A 15540-nucleotide genomic window follows, 5' to 3' on the forward strand; every position below is an offset into this window, starting at 1 on the left:
AGGTCACTGTTGGGCTTGGGCCCGTTCTCGTCATCGCTGTCGCTGCGGCGCTCCCCCCGTGGTCTCCGGCTCTGCTCCTCGGTGATGCGCCTCTCGATAGCGGCCAGCGACTCGGGGCAGAAGAGACGGAAGCTGTCTGGTCCGGGCGGTACAAGCAGCTGGGCCATGTTGTCATCCTGCTCCTTCAGAGGGAGGCAGGGGGCTCCACCAGGAGACGAGGCTGGGGACGAGAGGGGGCAGGGGGAGGCTGTGAGGGGGCAGGATGAACACAGGCCCTGGGGCATGGGGATGACAGAGGCTCTCAACCCTGGTCCTCAGGGATCCTCTGTCCTGCATGCTGTAGATGTTTCCCTGCTCTGACACACTAGATTCAAATGGATGGTCGTTGTCAGGCTTCTTTTGAGCTACATAACGTGGTGATATCCAAGACCAACCAAGGTAACACAGGAGAAGAGGAACCCAGACTGCCTCACAGAGCAGGACCAGCAACACTGCCTCTAATCACACTGCCTCACATCACAGGACCAGCCACATTGCCTCACATCACAGGACCAGCAACACTGCCTCACATCACAGGACCAGCAACACTGCCTCACATCACACTGCCTCACATCACAGGACCAGCAACACTGCCTCACATCACACTGGCTCACAACACAAGACCAGCCACACTGCCTCACAACACACTGCCTCACAACACAGGACCAGCCACACTACCTCACATCAAAAGACCAACCACACTACCTCACATCACAAGACCAGCCACACTGCCTCACATCACAGGACCAGCCACACTGCCTCACAACACAGGACCAGCAACACTGCCTCACAACACATTGCCTCACATCACAGGACCAGCCACACTGCCTCACATCACAAGCATGAAACAGACTTCCTCTCCTTCACTCTGAAGCATCTTGCTCTGTCAGGAAGGACTCTAGAAGGGACGTTGTGACAGAGCAGTGGAAAACACTCACATTGGCTGATCTTCAATCCTTAAATGATGGCCTGTTCCAAAATGCACATGGTGGTTTCAGACAGGAGGATCCAGTAGGTGTAACATTCAGATATTCTTTTGCAGGAATCATCCCCCATCAAACCTGATCCCTCTCCGTCTTCCCAAGGCGCCTAAGATCCACCCTGCCCTTCTCCAGGGACATCAGCCAAGGTACAAACAGTAACTGCTCAGAAACCCTGGCGGGCCATTACAAACACACCAGTTGTGCCGACCAAGCCCTGCCTCTACAGACAGGGGAGCTGTCCCTCCTGGGGCACCGTATCCGTCCTCATGGTAACAGAGGTGGGCTTCCCATGTCTGCTGAGAATATAGACCCACCTCATCTCTGAGGGGTCTTTCTAGACCCAATTGATTGATTTGTGGTATCCTATCCCGTTGTTATGATCAGTGACCTATGCTCTTTTGTAAGCTCTCTCTTGGAAGTCGCTTTGGATAAAAGCGTCTGCTAAATGAATAAATGTAAATGTAAATGTAAATCCTCAGTCAAATGACCTTATCTGAAGTCTTCTCTCATGGACATCATCCATCTCTCTGAAAAGACCTCGCAGTCGTGGCCATGGTCTGAGAAACACGTTTAGTATACTGTCCAAGCAGGCCTCGTTCACACAATATATTAATAGACAGTCACATTGGCTGTGGGGTTTTTTCTATACAGGATTGATGTATATAGTGTCAATAATATCTTCCCGATGAGGAACCTCACAAGCATATCTGTCGTGTGTCGGCCCGGGGACGTACCGCCCTGACGTGATAGTTGACAGCATGACAGGCGAAAGGGAGTGTTGTTTATGAACGACCTTCGGCCATCCAAACACCCACATCCATCCAGGCGAGCGCCAGGAAGAACGCACAACAAACTCAATTGGAATAGATTTGATTTTAGTACTCGGAAAGGAAGTAAAGACCGGATATGTTTTTCTAGAAAGCATTTTAAGGATCAAAATTAGCATGGTTCGATAACTAACGGCCAGATGGGTTGACGAAATGTCTTAACGGATTGTAACATAACTATCAATCTTTCTTAAGACACTAATCATGACGTCTAAATCCGTGCCAACAATTTTTAATAAACGTCAGAAATGTCTGGTCATCTTTCTATCATGTGTTGGGTCTTACCGGATCACAACATTGGGGTCCGTCAAAACAAACGTGTTATAATCATACTTTATGGCCTAAAACAGACATGTTAATCGAATCATTTCTTTCGGACCGGTACTTGTCAGCCTTTAAGTCAATTTTCTATCTGACATTTTGTGATTTTGTAAGCGACGTCTGCTGTCCATGGTGCTGAAACAACAATGCTGGTAACACCTACATGAATTTGTAACCGTTGCTAGCAGACAGAACACAATTGATTGAGACGATATCAACAAACCAATACCTATATTAAAACATGTTGTTATAACCTACCATATGCTTGAAATACTAAATAGGTTAGGTGTCAAATAAGTTCTTACGTATTCACCGATCGTTTGACACCCAATAAAGCTTTATAGATCTCGGCCGCTTGTAACTAGCTATATCTCTGTTTCACTTAAATCAAGGTGGATCTCGATGCATACCTTGGTAGACGTGGATGCAAAAATAACAGAGGAGGTAACAGCTGTCGCCATATTGATGTCTCCGTGCATTTTCAGGACTAGGGTAACATCTCCACCCAGAGGACTCTGACGCGCTCGAGCTTCGGTAATCGTTTGACTGAGATTACACTTGACGTGAAAAATAACCGAACGACACAAACATGGCCATGTCGCTCACGATCATTTCCAGAGACATACCCTAGTGACTACGGACACCTAGGCTGAATCAGTTTACAAACGCGTCAGTCTCCCATCCCTGTGGTCCATGGCTGAATGATTCTGGTGTTCCTGGGCGTGACCAGATGTGGAGTCTATTCCTCATCATCGACTCAGGGAGACAGCAAATGTCCTCTAAAGCAAGGGACCGTCATTTTTATTGGACACTGTGTTTTAGAACTATAAGTTATATTTCTGATCATATACATTTCGTAACAACTCAAAGGTTTTTCATTGAGGCCTATTACATCTTATAGCGTCGACCTTTTCTCACACTTGACACTGATTTAACGAACGCGCATTGATGTATCTGGGATTGGGCCTGTTGGAAATTAAAATCTCAACTGTACATTTGTCAAAATATAGTGGCCTAAGTCTGTATTTATGAATCGTGTTTTGAGACAAAAAAGAATTACATCATAAAGGTGTTGCCTACGCCCCTCCATGTCGTATTGGTCTCCAAAACGAAAGATAGGCTATGCCTGTCAAACAATTAACTGTCCCTTAAATCCGTTCTGAGTAATTGATCGACGTTAATAACGGATAGTTAAAGCAACCACTTTCAACAAATGAACATAGACATCATAAGCAACATTTCTGGTAGCCTAGCCACCATCAATGATTCCCGCAGGCCCTTTACTGGTTATTACTTAAATGAACATACGCGGAATTCTAAATTGTTTTACGTGGGAAAAAATACATATAGATGTTAGACTTGTGATAGTAAATTATTGATAGCCGTACGATGACACTAAACACGTTTGACGACTAACGTATACATCGCGTCTTTAAACGCTCCAGACAGATCTGACAGAACGGTCCCACTCACCATTATCATCCCCGCCAGGTGGGGAGCAGCACAAAGGTACATCCCATTTACCCGAATGAAAATCCTTCCACAACAGAAAAGATTACTGATCTGAAGAGGTTACGAGTCCTTTTTCTTTAGTTATACATCGGGTATTGATATATTAGCATGGAAAAGGACAGGCATGAGATTGTAGCGCGCTCCTGATATGTAAAAATCAATAAACGCTTCCGGTTTGACGGGGTAAGGCAGAGTAGGAATAGAATGTCCCAGAATCTTACAGTCACCTAGAGGCATAGGCAAGTGGTTTTAATGAGTTAATATTATGCATTAAAAATAGCAATAAAAAAATACTTTTCCCCCGTAAAATATTGCAATATCTGTCACTTCTTCAGCCGCTACAACACTATAATTTAAATAACCCCAGAACTATTAAAAATATCTAATTTAGGCTACTGTACTTTTTTTGCCTTTTTATGTTGTGGTGCGGCAATGTGCTTTTTATTGGCCGTTGAGCGTTGTTGGCCGTCTACTTTTCTAAGAGTAGGCACATATTGAATCTGGTTCGTATCTCTATTTTATCAGCACTAAACTTAAAATACTATGTTTGCCCAGAGTAGATCAAAGCGTTTTTATATCTTTATTTTGCGTTCAACTTATCTTAAAGGAGACCAGGAGAGGGAATGTAATAGTTAGTGTGTGTGTATATATGGTAAGTGTGATTGTGTGTGTGTGCGTGTATATAACCTTGGCCCTGGAGTTTAATTCCAGAGACTGACAGTGTCTACAGTAAACAGTGGCAGGCCATCTGTGTATTGGGTGACACACGATATTCTTGAAACAACACGCCCCCTGCTGGTAGTATCTTGTAATTACAGAAATCAAAATGACATCTTCCAACTATATTTGTATCCATTCAGGACTGATGAAATGGCATATTTTAAATACATGTAAACAAATATGTCAGTTATGGTTGCCTGTGCGATATGTACTTCCATGATTATGAATACTTTCATTATAGAGCAAGGGTAACATTTACAACTGTAACAATTTGTTGTTAAGAGTCTCGACCTACAACAGACCCATAGCCAACTGCTTTATATTACTCCCAAGCTTTGTAGACACCTACTCTATAATAACTGTTAACTGTGTGACCTAGCATTTTGACAGACCTGGCAAACCAACCCTGCAGCCAGAACAACGAGAGTTGTGGCTCGAAGGTTCACGGCTGCTTTACCCTCTCAGCACCTACCTGTGAGCCACCAGCAGAGTTCATTAGAGGAACCATGATGAATTTGGGGCGGCAGTTCAAGCCTTCCAAACCTGCAGCTTGTAGGTTCAAGCCTTCCAAACCTGCAGCTTGTAGGTTCAAGCCTTCCAAACCTGCAGCTTGTAGGTTCAAGCCTTCCAAACCTGCAGCTTGTAGGTTCAAGCCTTCCAAACCTGCAGCTTGTAGGTTCAAGCCTTCCAAACCTGCAGCTTGTAGGTTCAAGCCTTCCAAACCTGCAGCTTGTAGGTTCAAGCCTTCCAAACCTGTAGCTTGTAGGTTCAAGCCTTCCAAACCTGTAGCTTGTAGGTTCAAGCCTTCCAAACCTGCAGCTTGTAGGTTCAAGCCTTCCAAACCTGCAGCTTGTAGGTTCAAGCCTTCCAAACCTGTAGCTTGTAGGTTCAAGCCTTCCAAACCTGTAGCTTGTAGGTTCGAGCCTTCCAAACCTGTAGCTTGTAGGTTCAAGCCTTCCAAACCTGTAGCTTGTAGGTTCAAGCCTTCCAAACCTGCAGCTTGTAGGTGGGCAGACTGGGCCGTGTCACAGCGCTCTGAGATGTTTCTGAGATGGAAACATTCCTTGTGTTTACGCCGTCATATAGGAGTAATACTCCTCTCGTGCCTCGATAACAACCTACAACACACCCAAGCTTGAGCACGCACACACATGCAAATATACACAGAGTCAGGTTAACAGGCAGGCGAAAACACACACACACACACACATACCGTCAGCAAACACACATTTGGAGCTAGACTTCCTGAGTTGGCGTGATAGACTACCAGTGTAAACACAGCAGTAATAACAACAGTTTCGGGGGGAGGAAACAGATGATTTCATATTATAACCATCATTTCCAGACCTAAAAATGTATTAAAAAAAACCTTAAACAATAAACCGACATAAGTTTCAACATAGTTTCAAGCAAGATGGGAGAGTTTGTGAGTACAGTGAGAACAGGCTGAGTCCCCAGCATGTACCAGGCCTTACACTGGTGCTACCAGCAGCAGAGGGACAAGCTTATGGTCATAATCGGTTTTCTTTTGGTCCCAAAGCCCTCCAATATAGCTAATAAACAAGACTGAGTTCAGCCTCATCTGTCAACTGGATCTGTGCTTTGAGGTTACTCACCATTAGCCCCAAAATAAGATTACCAGATTACAGTCAATGTGACCATGTGCACTCAAGACTTTATTTGATTCAATTACCCCCCCCCCCCCCCCCCCCCCCCCCGACAAGCAGATTTTTTTTCTTCACAGCAGATTAATTGACAAGCACCTGCCCCCCCAGTATATTCTCCCTGCTTCAACACCGACCTATGCAATGGCTTCCTGTTCAACCACAATATCCATTATCCTCTTTGTGTATCTCAATCCACTATCACAGGACAGAAGAGGCTCCTAATCACTGAACTAGGATCAGATTACTTCTCTTTCCATGGAGACCTGTATCATTACGGTGGATTACTGAATATCTGACCCAGAATCAGCCTGCAGGTCAGGTCAAGCATTTATGTAATCCACCAGAGAAGCCGAGGCTGTAGTTATTCCTCCCGCTGTACCGGAGCGAGAAACCTCAAGGTCATCCTCACTGTTGACAGAACAGATCAAGCACAGGAAACACTGCATGTTAAATAGTTCTGGTATTAGCCATTGTGCAACAGGCAGGGTGAGGGAGCTAAAAAGATTATGAACATATGCTTTTATAAATGGAAGAGACTTAAGGTTGGGCTCCAACTTTATTTACTTGTGGTAATACCAGACCACAACTTTCAGTCTTTTGGCCACTTGCTCAGCCGGTTATATGGAGGCTACACAGGACACGATGATGTCACAGAGCAGGGCTTGGCCAGAATGTCGCAGACGAGGATTAACAGAACAGGACCTCTCTCCTTCCCTCCCTCCCTCCATTCCTTCCGTCCATCCCCTCTCGTTCAGTCAGTCGAAGCCGTAGAGAAACACTAAACGTCATGTAGGACAGGATCACCCCGCTCACGGGAGAGGTGAGTAAACATTACCGGCTCGTCTCTATGTAAAAACTCAAAGTGTTTTCATTGTGTATCTAGCTCGTTGGATATAGCCTCACTGTAGCACTAATCCTGCTTTACTCAGGGGGAAAAGTAAGCTTATTGAACTCCTCATTATCTGAGTGAACCACCCAGACTTAAAGCAGCCTCTGTGGGCCTTGTGTGGATCTACTGTGTGAACAGGTGGAAATACAATATTGTTGAGTGGAGCACTTACCCACAGCGCAGCTACATGCCAACCCAGACATTGTGGCTGAAATTAGATTGTTGTAATGGGCTGAATATCTGCGTTTGTATACATAGCAGTGGTCTTGTCAGCCTGGAACCCACGGAAATAAAGTGGATCCGTATAAAACATAGAAACGGTGTACGATTAATTCATTATACATGAATACATATAGCAATAGTCTTCACTGTGCTACATTGACAGAATAATAATAAAAAAGAGTGACCCACTGTGACAGGATCTGTCTGGAATGCTAATTGTAAATGCGGTCGACAGGTTGTATTTACCAATAATATCAAACCATATAATAAACTTGATTCACATGTTATATATTGATTCACGTGTAGCCAATGTAAAATGATTGTTTGTGACAGTTACCGAGGGACAGTTGTCAAGTTTGGGCACTGTGCCTGACATGCCTTGAATCCTCCAGAGACTAGCAGCATTGAGGGAACACACACACACAGCTGTCGCAAGGGCATGCCTCGTGCACGCAATTCCAAAAATACACAGGGCGTTGTCTTAATGTCGATACGAACCGGTGACTTTGTAAACCTTTATAAGACACTTATGGCCCATGCAGTCATTCATTACATCAACACTTGCAGCTTCCCTCATGAGTTTATTTCAAATTGAAATTATTTTGACGCGTTCCTTTTTAAATGTAGGTATTTAAAAGTTAACGTGTTTGACAGCCACACTACTCAACTACTCACTTTCAACTTTTAATTTAAGAGTGAAAACTAACAAACTTCTACGTTTCCTTCTTTCTCGCATTCTAGAGTTTAGTTGATTTGGTTAAATCTCAGGGGGTTCCAGAATAGTCGCTACCACCTGAAATCCAGGTGAGAACCGCATTGGTTCCACCTCCCAGCGAAGCCTGATGGAGGACAAAGAGGACCAGCTGGATAGGGACCACACTCTGGTTGTGGTTCTGCCAGGGGGGCTGGAGAAGACCACGACAGTACATGGAAGGTGAAACATATGAATACGATTAATCATATTTAATTCATTCAAATTTATGGCGCGTAACTGCGTCCACGTAATTATGTGTGCCGGACGACATGGGCAGTGATGTACGCTGAATTCCACAATATCGACTATGTTTGTTTGCTTGTTTTTTTATTGTTGTCAGCAAGCCTGTGATGGACCTGCTTGTCACACTGTGCGCCAGATATCACCTGAATCCCTCAGAGCATCACGTGGATCTCCTCTCGCCCAATAGCAACCAGATCACGTTCAAACCGAACTCTCCCATTGGGAGCCTGGAAGCCGAGAGAATAGTCCTGAAGCCCAAGGAAAGCGAGGAGAAGGTCAAGAAGACCTATATTCCAGAGGTACAGACCCTCAAAGAGCACATGCCCAGGATGACATGTGCATGCTTGTGTGTACCGACTGTCTTTTAGCATAATAGTGATAGAATGTGTAATGAACTGACCTCCCTCACCTTAAACACTGGCAGTTCATGGATGCCTTCTCGTGTAGAACTTATATTTCACTCGAGGGTCGAGGTTTGGTTTCAACATAGGTGTGAACAAACATGTTTGATCCCCCTGTATGCTAACACTACCTGCTCTACTGCTCAGTATTGGTAGTACCTGGATGAGAGGGGCCTGAGGAGAGAGGTCTGCAGTTGGACTCTTCTCAGAGAAGTGAGATGGTTCGATTGTATTTAGACTTACATTTAGCATTTAGCATAGTCATTTAGCAGACGCTCTTATCCAGAGTGACTTACAGTAAGACAGGGACATTCCCCCCCCGAGGCAAGTAGGGTGAAGTGCCTCTCACCGCTCAGCCATCTGACTCCTCTAGACTTGATTGCGTGCCCCTGCCTACCGGCACAAATCTAATCTCATTCTGTGGGAAACACTGTCACCCATGCTGTCCCTCACCAGGCCACCGTACGCCTGTTGATCAACTACAGGAAGTCTCACAAGACAGTGGTGCGGGTCAATCCCAGAATACCCCTGGAGGATCTGCTGCCGGCCATATGCCAGAAGTGTGAGCTTGATATGGAGTCCACTATTTTACTGAGAGACTCCAGTTCCCAAGAGCCCTTGGACCTGTCCCAGTCCTTAAACAGCCATGACGTGAGGGAGCTGTTTGCCAAGGACACAGCAGGTGAGAGTCCTTGTCACCTTAGATCAGAGATTCCCAACCTGTGGCCAGTGAGGGGAAAGGGTGGGCCACCAAACCAATGAAAACTAAAGTATGAAAAATGTGTATATAACCTATAAAATTAATTAAGATAAATTCATTTTTCAATTCTTACTCATTTTAAAATAGCATTTTGCCTTTAGTTCATCATGACCGAAACACCAATAGATGCTTGCACGTTGAAACAAGCTTTGATAACTATTTGAATTGACTGACAGTCTCTTGTATTTCTTAAACAGCAGTCAGTCTCACAGATGTTGCCCCATCACCAACACAAGAAGGTAGGATAACCTAGTTAACTCAGAAAACGACAACGTAATCGTAATCCCACCGATCATAATCTGCTTTCTTAATATCCTTCATATGTTAGCAGATGTGGAAGACACGGACCTGCCAAAGAACAAAGACAAGACCCCGAAGAAAAAGAAGGAGAAAGAGAAAAAGGGATTTTTCAGATTATTCAAGAGAAGGAAGAACAAAAGTGAAAAGGTATGAGAAAGAACCTGAGCTCTGATCCACATTCTGATTATACCTGCCCTGGAAATGGAACATACACATAAATAAAGATGTTTGTTTTTTTTTTGTCTGATTCAAAGACGACACAACAGCTTTGCCTGTGTTGTTTTTGTCCTGCCAACAGGGGGCGTCGATGAGCGCCCAGGTCTCGCCCGGTTTGAGCCAGCGGGCGGTGAACACGTTGGGCCACCACACCTCCAACACGCTGCCCCTGGACGCGCCCAAGAAGAGACGAGCCCCTCTGCCGCCCCTGGCCGCGTCCTGCAGCGTCCCTGCCAACCTCAACGGCAGCCTCCTGGGCTCTGGTCAGCCGGAGTCACCTGAGGGACAGGTGAGCGACAGGGACTCCAGGTGGAGCCATGGTCTCACTTTCCTAGCTGTTGTTCAAAGTCTGTTCTGTCGTACAGGTAAAAGCCTCGTATGTTAGTGATTGTTTTCATTGGTGTGGGTGTTGATGGAGGGTAAGTGATGACTGCAGACTGAAGCTGATTGGCTGGGTGTGTTTTCAGGCCGCAGGACTGAGTCGTGTGTCCTCTACTGAGTCCTGCCTGAGGACCAAACGGAGGGCTCCCCCTCCTCCCGGGGGCACATCCCACCACGCCGACGTCCCAGGTCAGTCTGCTTTCAAAACCGCTTTCACTTGTGAACTCTGCAGTAGTCATGGAGATATCGTTTGGGTTAGAAACACTTTGAATGCTAGAGGAATGTAGAGATTCAGATTCACCTTAAGATGACTGAGTCTAGTGCCTTACCTGTGGCCATGTATGTGCAATTAAAGGTCATCATCTGACCATGCCTGTCCCGAGAGCTTGACTGGCTTATTTAAAGCTGTTTGATCATGCAAGGAAAGCTTGACCTGCATGTATAAAAGGGTTAGCTTGAAACAACACCACCCCCTAGTGGTCGCTGAGAAGAACTTTTCAGTGGTTCCTGTAATCCTTACTGACATTATAGCAGAGATCAGTGGCTTGGAATATGCCTCAGTCTTACATCCACACAATCCCTGCAGCTTTAGTCAAAGTCTTGTTAGGTCAAGATGGATTCTCATCCCTTGAAGTGTCAGCGTCAGATCCATCCACCCAGTAGAGGATTCACGGCTGTAAACCCCCATCTCTGTCAGCCGCTGCCAAAACAGTTGAACCATATCCAGTGTCGTTTTCGACTCCACCAACTCAAATGAAACATTTGGATTTTTACATACTTGAACCCTGGCTGTCTTGCTGGCTTTCATAGTCACCGCTCTGCTGTCACAGACCATGTTCTCCAAAAGAGGTTAACTGCTAAACTTTGTATAATGTCTGGGTAAGTACTGTGAAGGATGAAGGTGACTGTGACAGCAGCTTTGTGGTCTGTAGTTCTCCATCCTGGTTCTTGAGTATAAACATGTTATACAAACGTAGTGTTCAGTATCAAAAAGTAGCCCACTTGGTTCACCCAAGCTCTCAGGCCCTGTGTCCCAGACATGGTAGTCCGAGAATAAAACCATTTTCAATTGAGATCTTCATTGTGTATTTCTCTTACTTTAGGACTAGGCTTAATCCATGTGTGGGAAACAGGGCCTTTGTGTGTGTCAGTAGTCTAATCAGGCTTACTGGGACAGTGCTGAAGCCAGGCCTGAGGTTAGGGCGCTGGTGTCCAGTGTGTTCTCATCACCAGGCTGGAGAAAGCTTGCCTCGTTCTAAAGCATCGCTTTGTTTCCTACCTGCAGATTCTGTGTCACCTGAAGAAGGCAAATAAGAGCTGTGTCCTCCTCCTCTCCCTCCTCCTCCTCCTTCTCCTTCCTCCTCTCGTCCTTCCTCCTCCTTCTCCTCTTCCTCCTCTCCTTCCACCTCTCCCTCCTCCTCCTCCTCCTCTCCTCCTCCTCCTCCTCCTCCCCCTCCTCTCCCTCCTCCTCCTCCCCCTCTCCTCCTCTCCCTCTTCCTCCTCCTCTCCCTCCTCTTCCTCCTCTCCCTCCTCCTCCCTCTCTCCTCCTCTTCCTCCTCTCCCTCCTCCTCCTCTCCCTCCTCCTCCCTCTCTCCTCCTCTTCCTCCTCTCCCTCCTCCTCCTCTCCCTCCTCCGCCTCCTCCTCTCCCTCCCTACTCGCTCCTTGTTGCTCCTGTCTTCTGCTCGTCTCCTGATCCTCCTGCTGGTGTGGTGGCCTCCTCCTCTTCCTCCTCCTGCTCCTTAGCTGGTGGACTGTCAGGTTTTTCTGTGTAGTGGTGATAAAGCTGTGATTCTTGCGTGTTGATTCAGCGTTGTGGCTTCTCGTTGTTATTGCTGTTTGCCATGCTCACTTGTGTAATCCTAGATCCTGGATGGTCTCTCAGTCTGCTGCGGATCACTGGAGTCAAACAGGCTTTTGTTTCTTATACATACTAATTTCTGTGCCTGTAAAAGTGTTCTAGTTAGTCTGGCTGTTTCTGGATTTTGTCATGCTGGTTACTTTATGTTGCCAATTAAATGTTGAATATTACAATCTTAATATTGACACTCGGTAGCGTGAACAATGTAACCCTTTTATAATCATGAAACTTCCTCTGTCTAAATGTCGAAGCAGTCTGTTTCTGTTTAGTTTTCTTCATGTTTTTCTTTCCTGTTTTCTTTTGACATGTTTTCTACCACTTCACTTCTTCACATGTTTTCTCACCTCATGCACAAAATGTTTTATAAACAACATCGTCTATACAATTATTTTGTTATCTAAAATGTATTAATACAATTTCAAATGACTTTAATAAACATTTAAAAGTTAGATCTTGATTAGCGTTCTTTTATTTATTTAAACATGATTTGATATCCTAACCAGTGTTGATCTAATGGGTCCACCTGTTTGATTTATTTAGAAGAACCTGAGGCGTCCCTTTCCACAGCTGAAGAGCTGAGAGAACGTGAGGAGATCTCTCCAGCTCCTGCTCTTTCCCACCCCAGGAAGCACGGCAACCACCCAGCCCCAGATACTGACTCATCTGTGGGGGAAGGGGAGCCCCCTGCCCCCCTCTCCCTCTCCCTGGCTGAGATCCTGACCTCCTCCCTGGTCAACAGACCCTCCACCAGACCCTGTAGCCCTGCGGCTGGGTCCTCTAACGACGCCCTGCCAGCACAGCCTCATCACGGTGTAGGTTTCACCCCCGCTGTCGGCAGCCCCGTCATCCTCCGGGCCACGCCCGCAGGGGGGACCTGGAGGGGAGGCTTGACCACGTTCAGGGTGGTGCCTCGGGCCTCCTTTCTTAGGCAGAGGGCCCTGGAGCAGGAGTCTGAGACGGTGGCCTCATGCGAGGACCCCCCCTGCGCCCTCTCCGCTGGCACTGCCAGGCCCCCAGACAGCCCTGCCAGGCCTCCAGACTGCCCTGCCAGGCCTCCAGACTGCCCTGCCAGGCCCCAAGACTGCCTGGCCTGTAGCCACGAGGGGCTGGGTTCTCCCAATCCTAAGAGACCCGCGCCACAGTCCCATGCTAAGCTCAGTCCTTCCACCAGTGGGATAACTTCCTCTCCCCCCCACTCCCCCTCCTCTCCCACAGTCCTGTGCGGTTCTGATACCCAGCCTGGTCCGGCCTGGGAATCAGAGCGAGCGCTGGAGAGAAACGACATCACAGAGACCCGCGAGCCCCCCACCCTGAGCCCGGGGTCGCCCATCCTCACCCGTAACCAGGGAGACCCCGGCCACGACGTCTCCTCCACCTCAGAACAGGAGCCTGGCGACGGAACGTTCCGGAAGGCCTCTGAGGCGCCTCCGGACACGGGAGCGCTCCGTCACACACCAGAGGAGGACGAGGGGTACTGCTTCCCTCCTCCCCCTCCCCCCATGTTCTTGGAGATGGAGGGAGAGGGGGCCTTCTCCAGTCCTCCCTCTCCCTCAGCAAGGCCTTCCCTCTACGGAGCTGTTGATGGACGTGGTGAGGGAGGCCTGGTCCCAGAGACATCACCCCGACCCAGGAGGCCCTGCATCTCCAAGCTGCTGAAGAGAACCGGGACAGTACCTTCCCGCTTCGCCCAGGCGGTGGCGCTAGCCGTGCAGAGATCCCAGCCGAGGCCCCGCGATCAAGGCCTGCACCCGGAGACGGAGCCCTGTGCCCCCTCCTGTGCCCCCTCCTCTGCCCCCTCCTCTACCCCCTCCTCCAACATGGTGAGAGCCAGTCTGCCTCTGACGTAGCTACGAGACGAGTCAAGTCACGATTCATTTCTTCATTGCTTTTAACGCTTGTTCACATCCATCTAATGAGGCTCTCCAAAATGGTTTATTGTTCAGTTGGTTTTCAAGTGTAGAGCGAACTTTCCTCTTGTACTGATGAGATTCTCCATTCCAAGCACCTTGTGGCGTCCTCGTTAGCATTAGGTAAAGGAGTATGACAACATCCTGCTGTCAATGAACCCAATGGACCCCAGAGGAAGCCTATACACAGGAAAGGTGGACTTTTGTATATTTGGGCTACACATTCTGCAACATCTTCCTCTCATTCACCCGTGACTCAATGTATGGAGACATGTGTCTTCTTAGACAGCCTGGTCTGTCTGGGCGAAACACAAAAACCTTTCATGTTTGTCCCTTTGCCCGGCAAAGGGTTTGGGTGTGTGTGTGTGAAATGTGAATGTTGATGACAATTTAAAACTGGATTTACAGTATGTGGGACATACACACAAACTGACACAGTCACACACACACACTCTGAACTTTCAGAGGAAGTTCATGATGTAAATATATATTTGCCCTCTGTCCCTCAGGTGCCAGAATGGCTGCCTTGCTCATCCCTGAATGGAAGTTCCTGTTTGGGATGAGTCACTGCCGTCTGGACTGAGCCGCAGACCGGTCACATGACCACCAAACCACCCCACCTACAGCTCAGCTGCCAAATTCCTCTGGAAGTTAACCAGACAATTATTATTTAGCAAACCAGAATCTTATGTTGCAAAAAAAAAAAAAAAAAAGATTTTTAAATAGATTGATTTATTTTGTTGTCCCCGAGGGTATGATCACAGTTACTGTGTTCAGGATGACTGTTGTCTCTGCTTCTGAGCACTTATTGACAAATTGGATGCAGTGGACTGTTATGTTGTGTTTGTGTTTGAAAGTATTGTTCTTGTATGAACAAAGAAGCCAAAATCTGCTGGATGGACCATGTTCCTGATCCTAAGGTCCTGTTTGTGTTCCGTTTCCTACATTTTGCGTCAAGATGTGCCAAGACTGATGATGTGATGCGACTAAATGACCAATTCTGTCAAGAATAAACATGTTTGTGTTGGATTTAGTTTTCATTTTGTCTTTGTAGTCCGTGTTAGGTGACGACCGAAGCGAAGCTACTGTTTGCTACCAGCAGGTGGCAGCATGATGCTGGAGTAGGAACTGCTGGTCTTTAGGAAAACAGTTTGTGCTTAAAGGATCATTAAAAATGATTGATGTGATCTTACACACACATGCTATATATAGAGATTGAGGAAGACTTGTTCTGAAACAAGAAAATTATTTTCTTTTATTCATTAACATCTTTTTTTTTTTAAGGTTGTGGTCACAGTGCTATTTATTCCCCCCCCCCCCCCCCCCCCCCCAATCATAGAGCTATTGTCATTAGTTGTTTTTTTAATGAAAGCTGCACATTTTTGTGTTTTAAATAACAATTTAAAGCCCTTGTCATTTTACCAAAACAAATTCTAGATCCTTCTGTTCATGTTAATTCTGTATTTTAAAACTGTGCAGACCCACACAACACACAGTTATATCTTTAACACCCGCAGCCTTAAAGCTGAACCGTGGAAA

At 46.6% G+C, this 15540-nt stretch overlaps 1 protein-coding gene across 4 annotated transcripts; it reads left to right on the forward strand.

Annotated features, from left to right (window-relative positions):
- The first annotated feature begins 6565 nt into the window (after window positions 1-6565).
- cobll1a (cordon-bleu WH2 repeat protein-like 1a) lies at window positions 6566-15017 on the forward strand. Of its 4 annotated transcripts, none has more exons than XM_047031561.1 (10): window positions 6566-6889; window positions 7922-8114; window positions 8314-8476; window positions 9035-9260; window positions 9536-9577; window positions 9667-9785; window positions 9937-10143; window positions 10322-10424; window positions 12635-13914; window positions 14511-15017. In XM_047031561.1, the coding sequence occupies exons 2-10, from the start codon at window positions 8023-8025 to the stop codon at window positions 14562-14564; spliced, it is 2286 nt and encodes a 761-aa protein (XP_046887517.1). In that variant the 5' UTR covers window positions 6566-6889; window positions 7922-8022; the 3' UTR covers window positions 14565-15017. The 4 variants fall into 4 exon arrangements, with proteins under 4 accessions (XP_046887517.1, XP_046887513.1, XP_046887515.1 ...); XM_047031557.1 differs by having other exon boundaries at window positions 6568-6889; window positions 8275-8476; XM_047031558.1 differs by having other exon boundaries at window positions 6571-6889; window positions 8275-8476; window positions 9670-9785.
- Window positions 15018-15540: the final 523 nt, after the last annotated feature.

This window comes from Hypomesus transpacificus, chromosome 12 (assembly GCF_021917145.1).
Source record: "Hypomesus transpacificus isolate Combined female chromosome 12, fHypTra1, whole genome shotgun sequence".
In the NCBI taxonomy this organism is placed as follows: Eukaryota; Metazoa; Chordata; class Actinopteri; order Osmeriformes; family Osmeridae; genus Hypomesus; species Hypomesus transpacificus.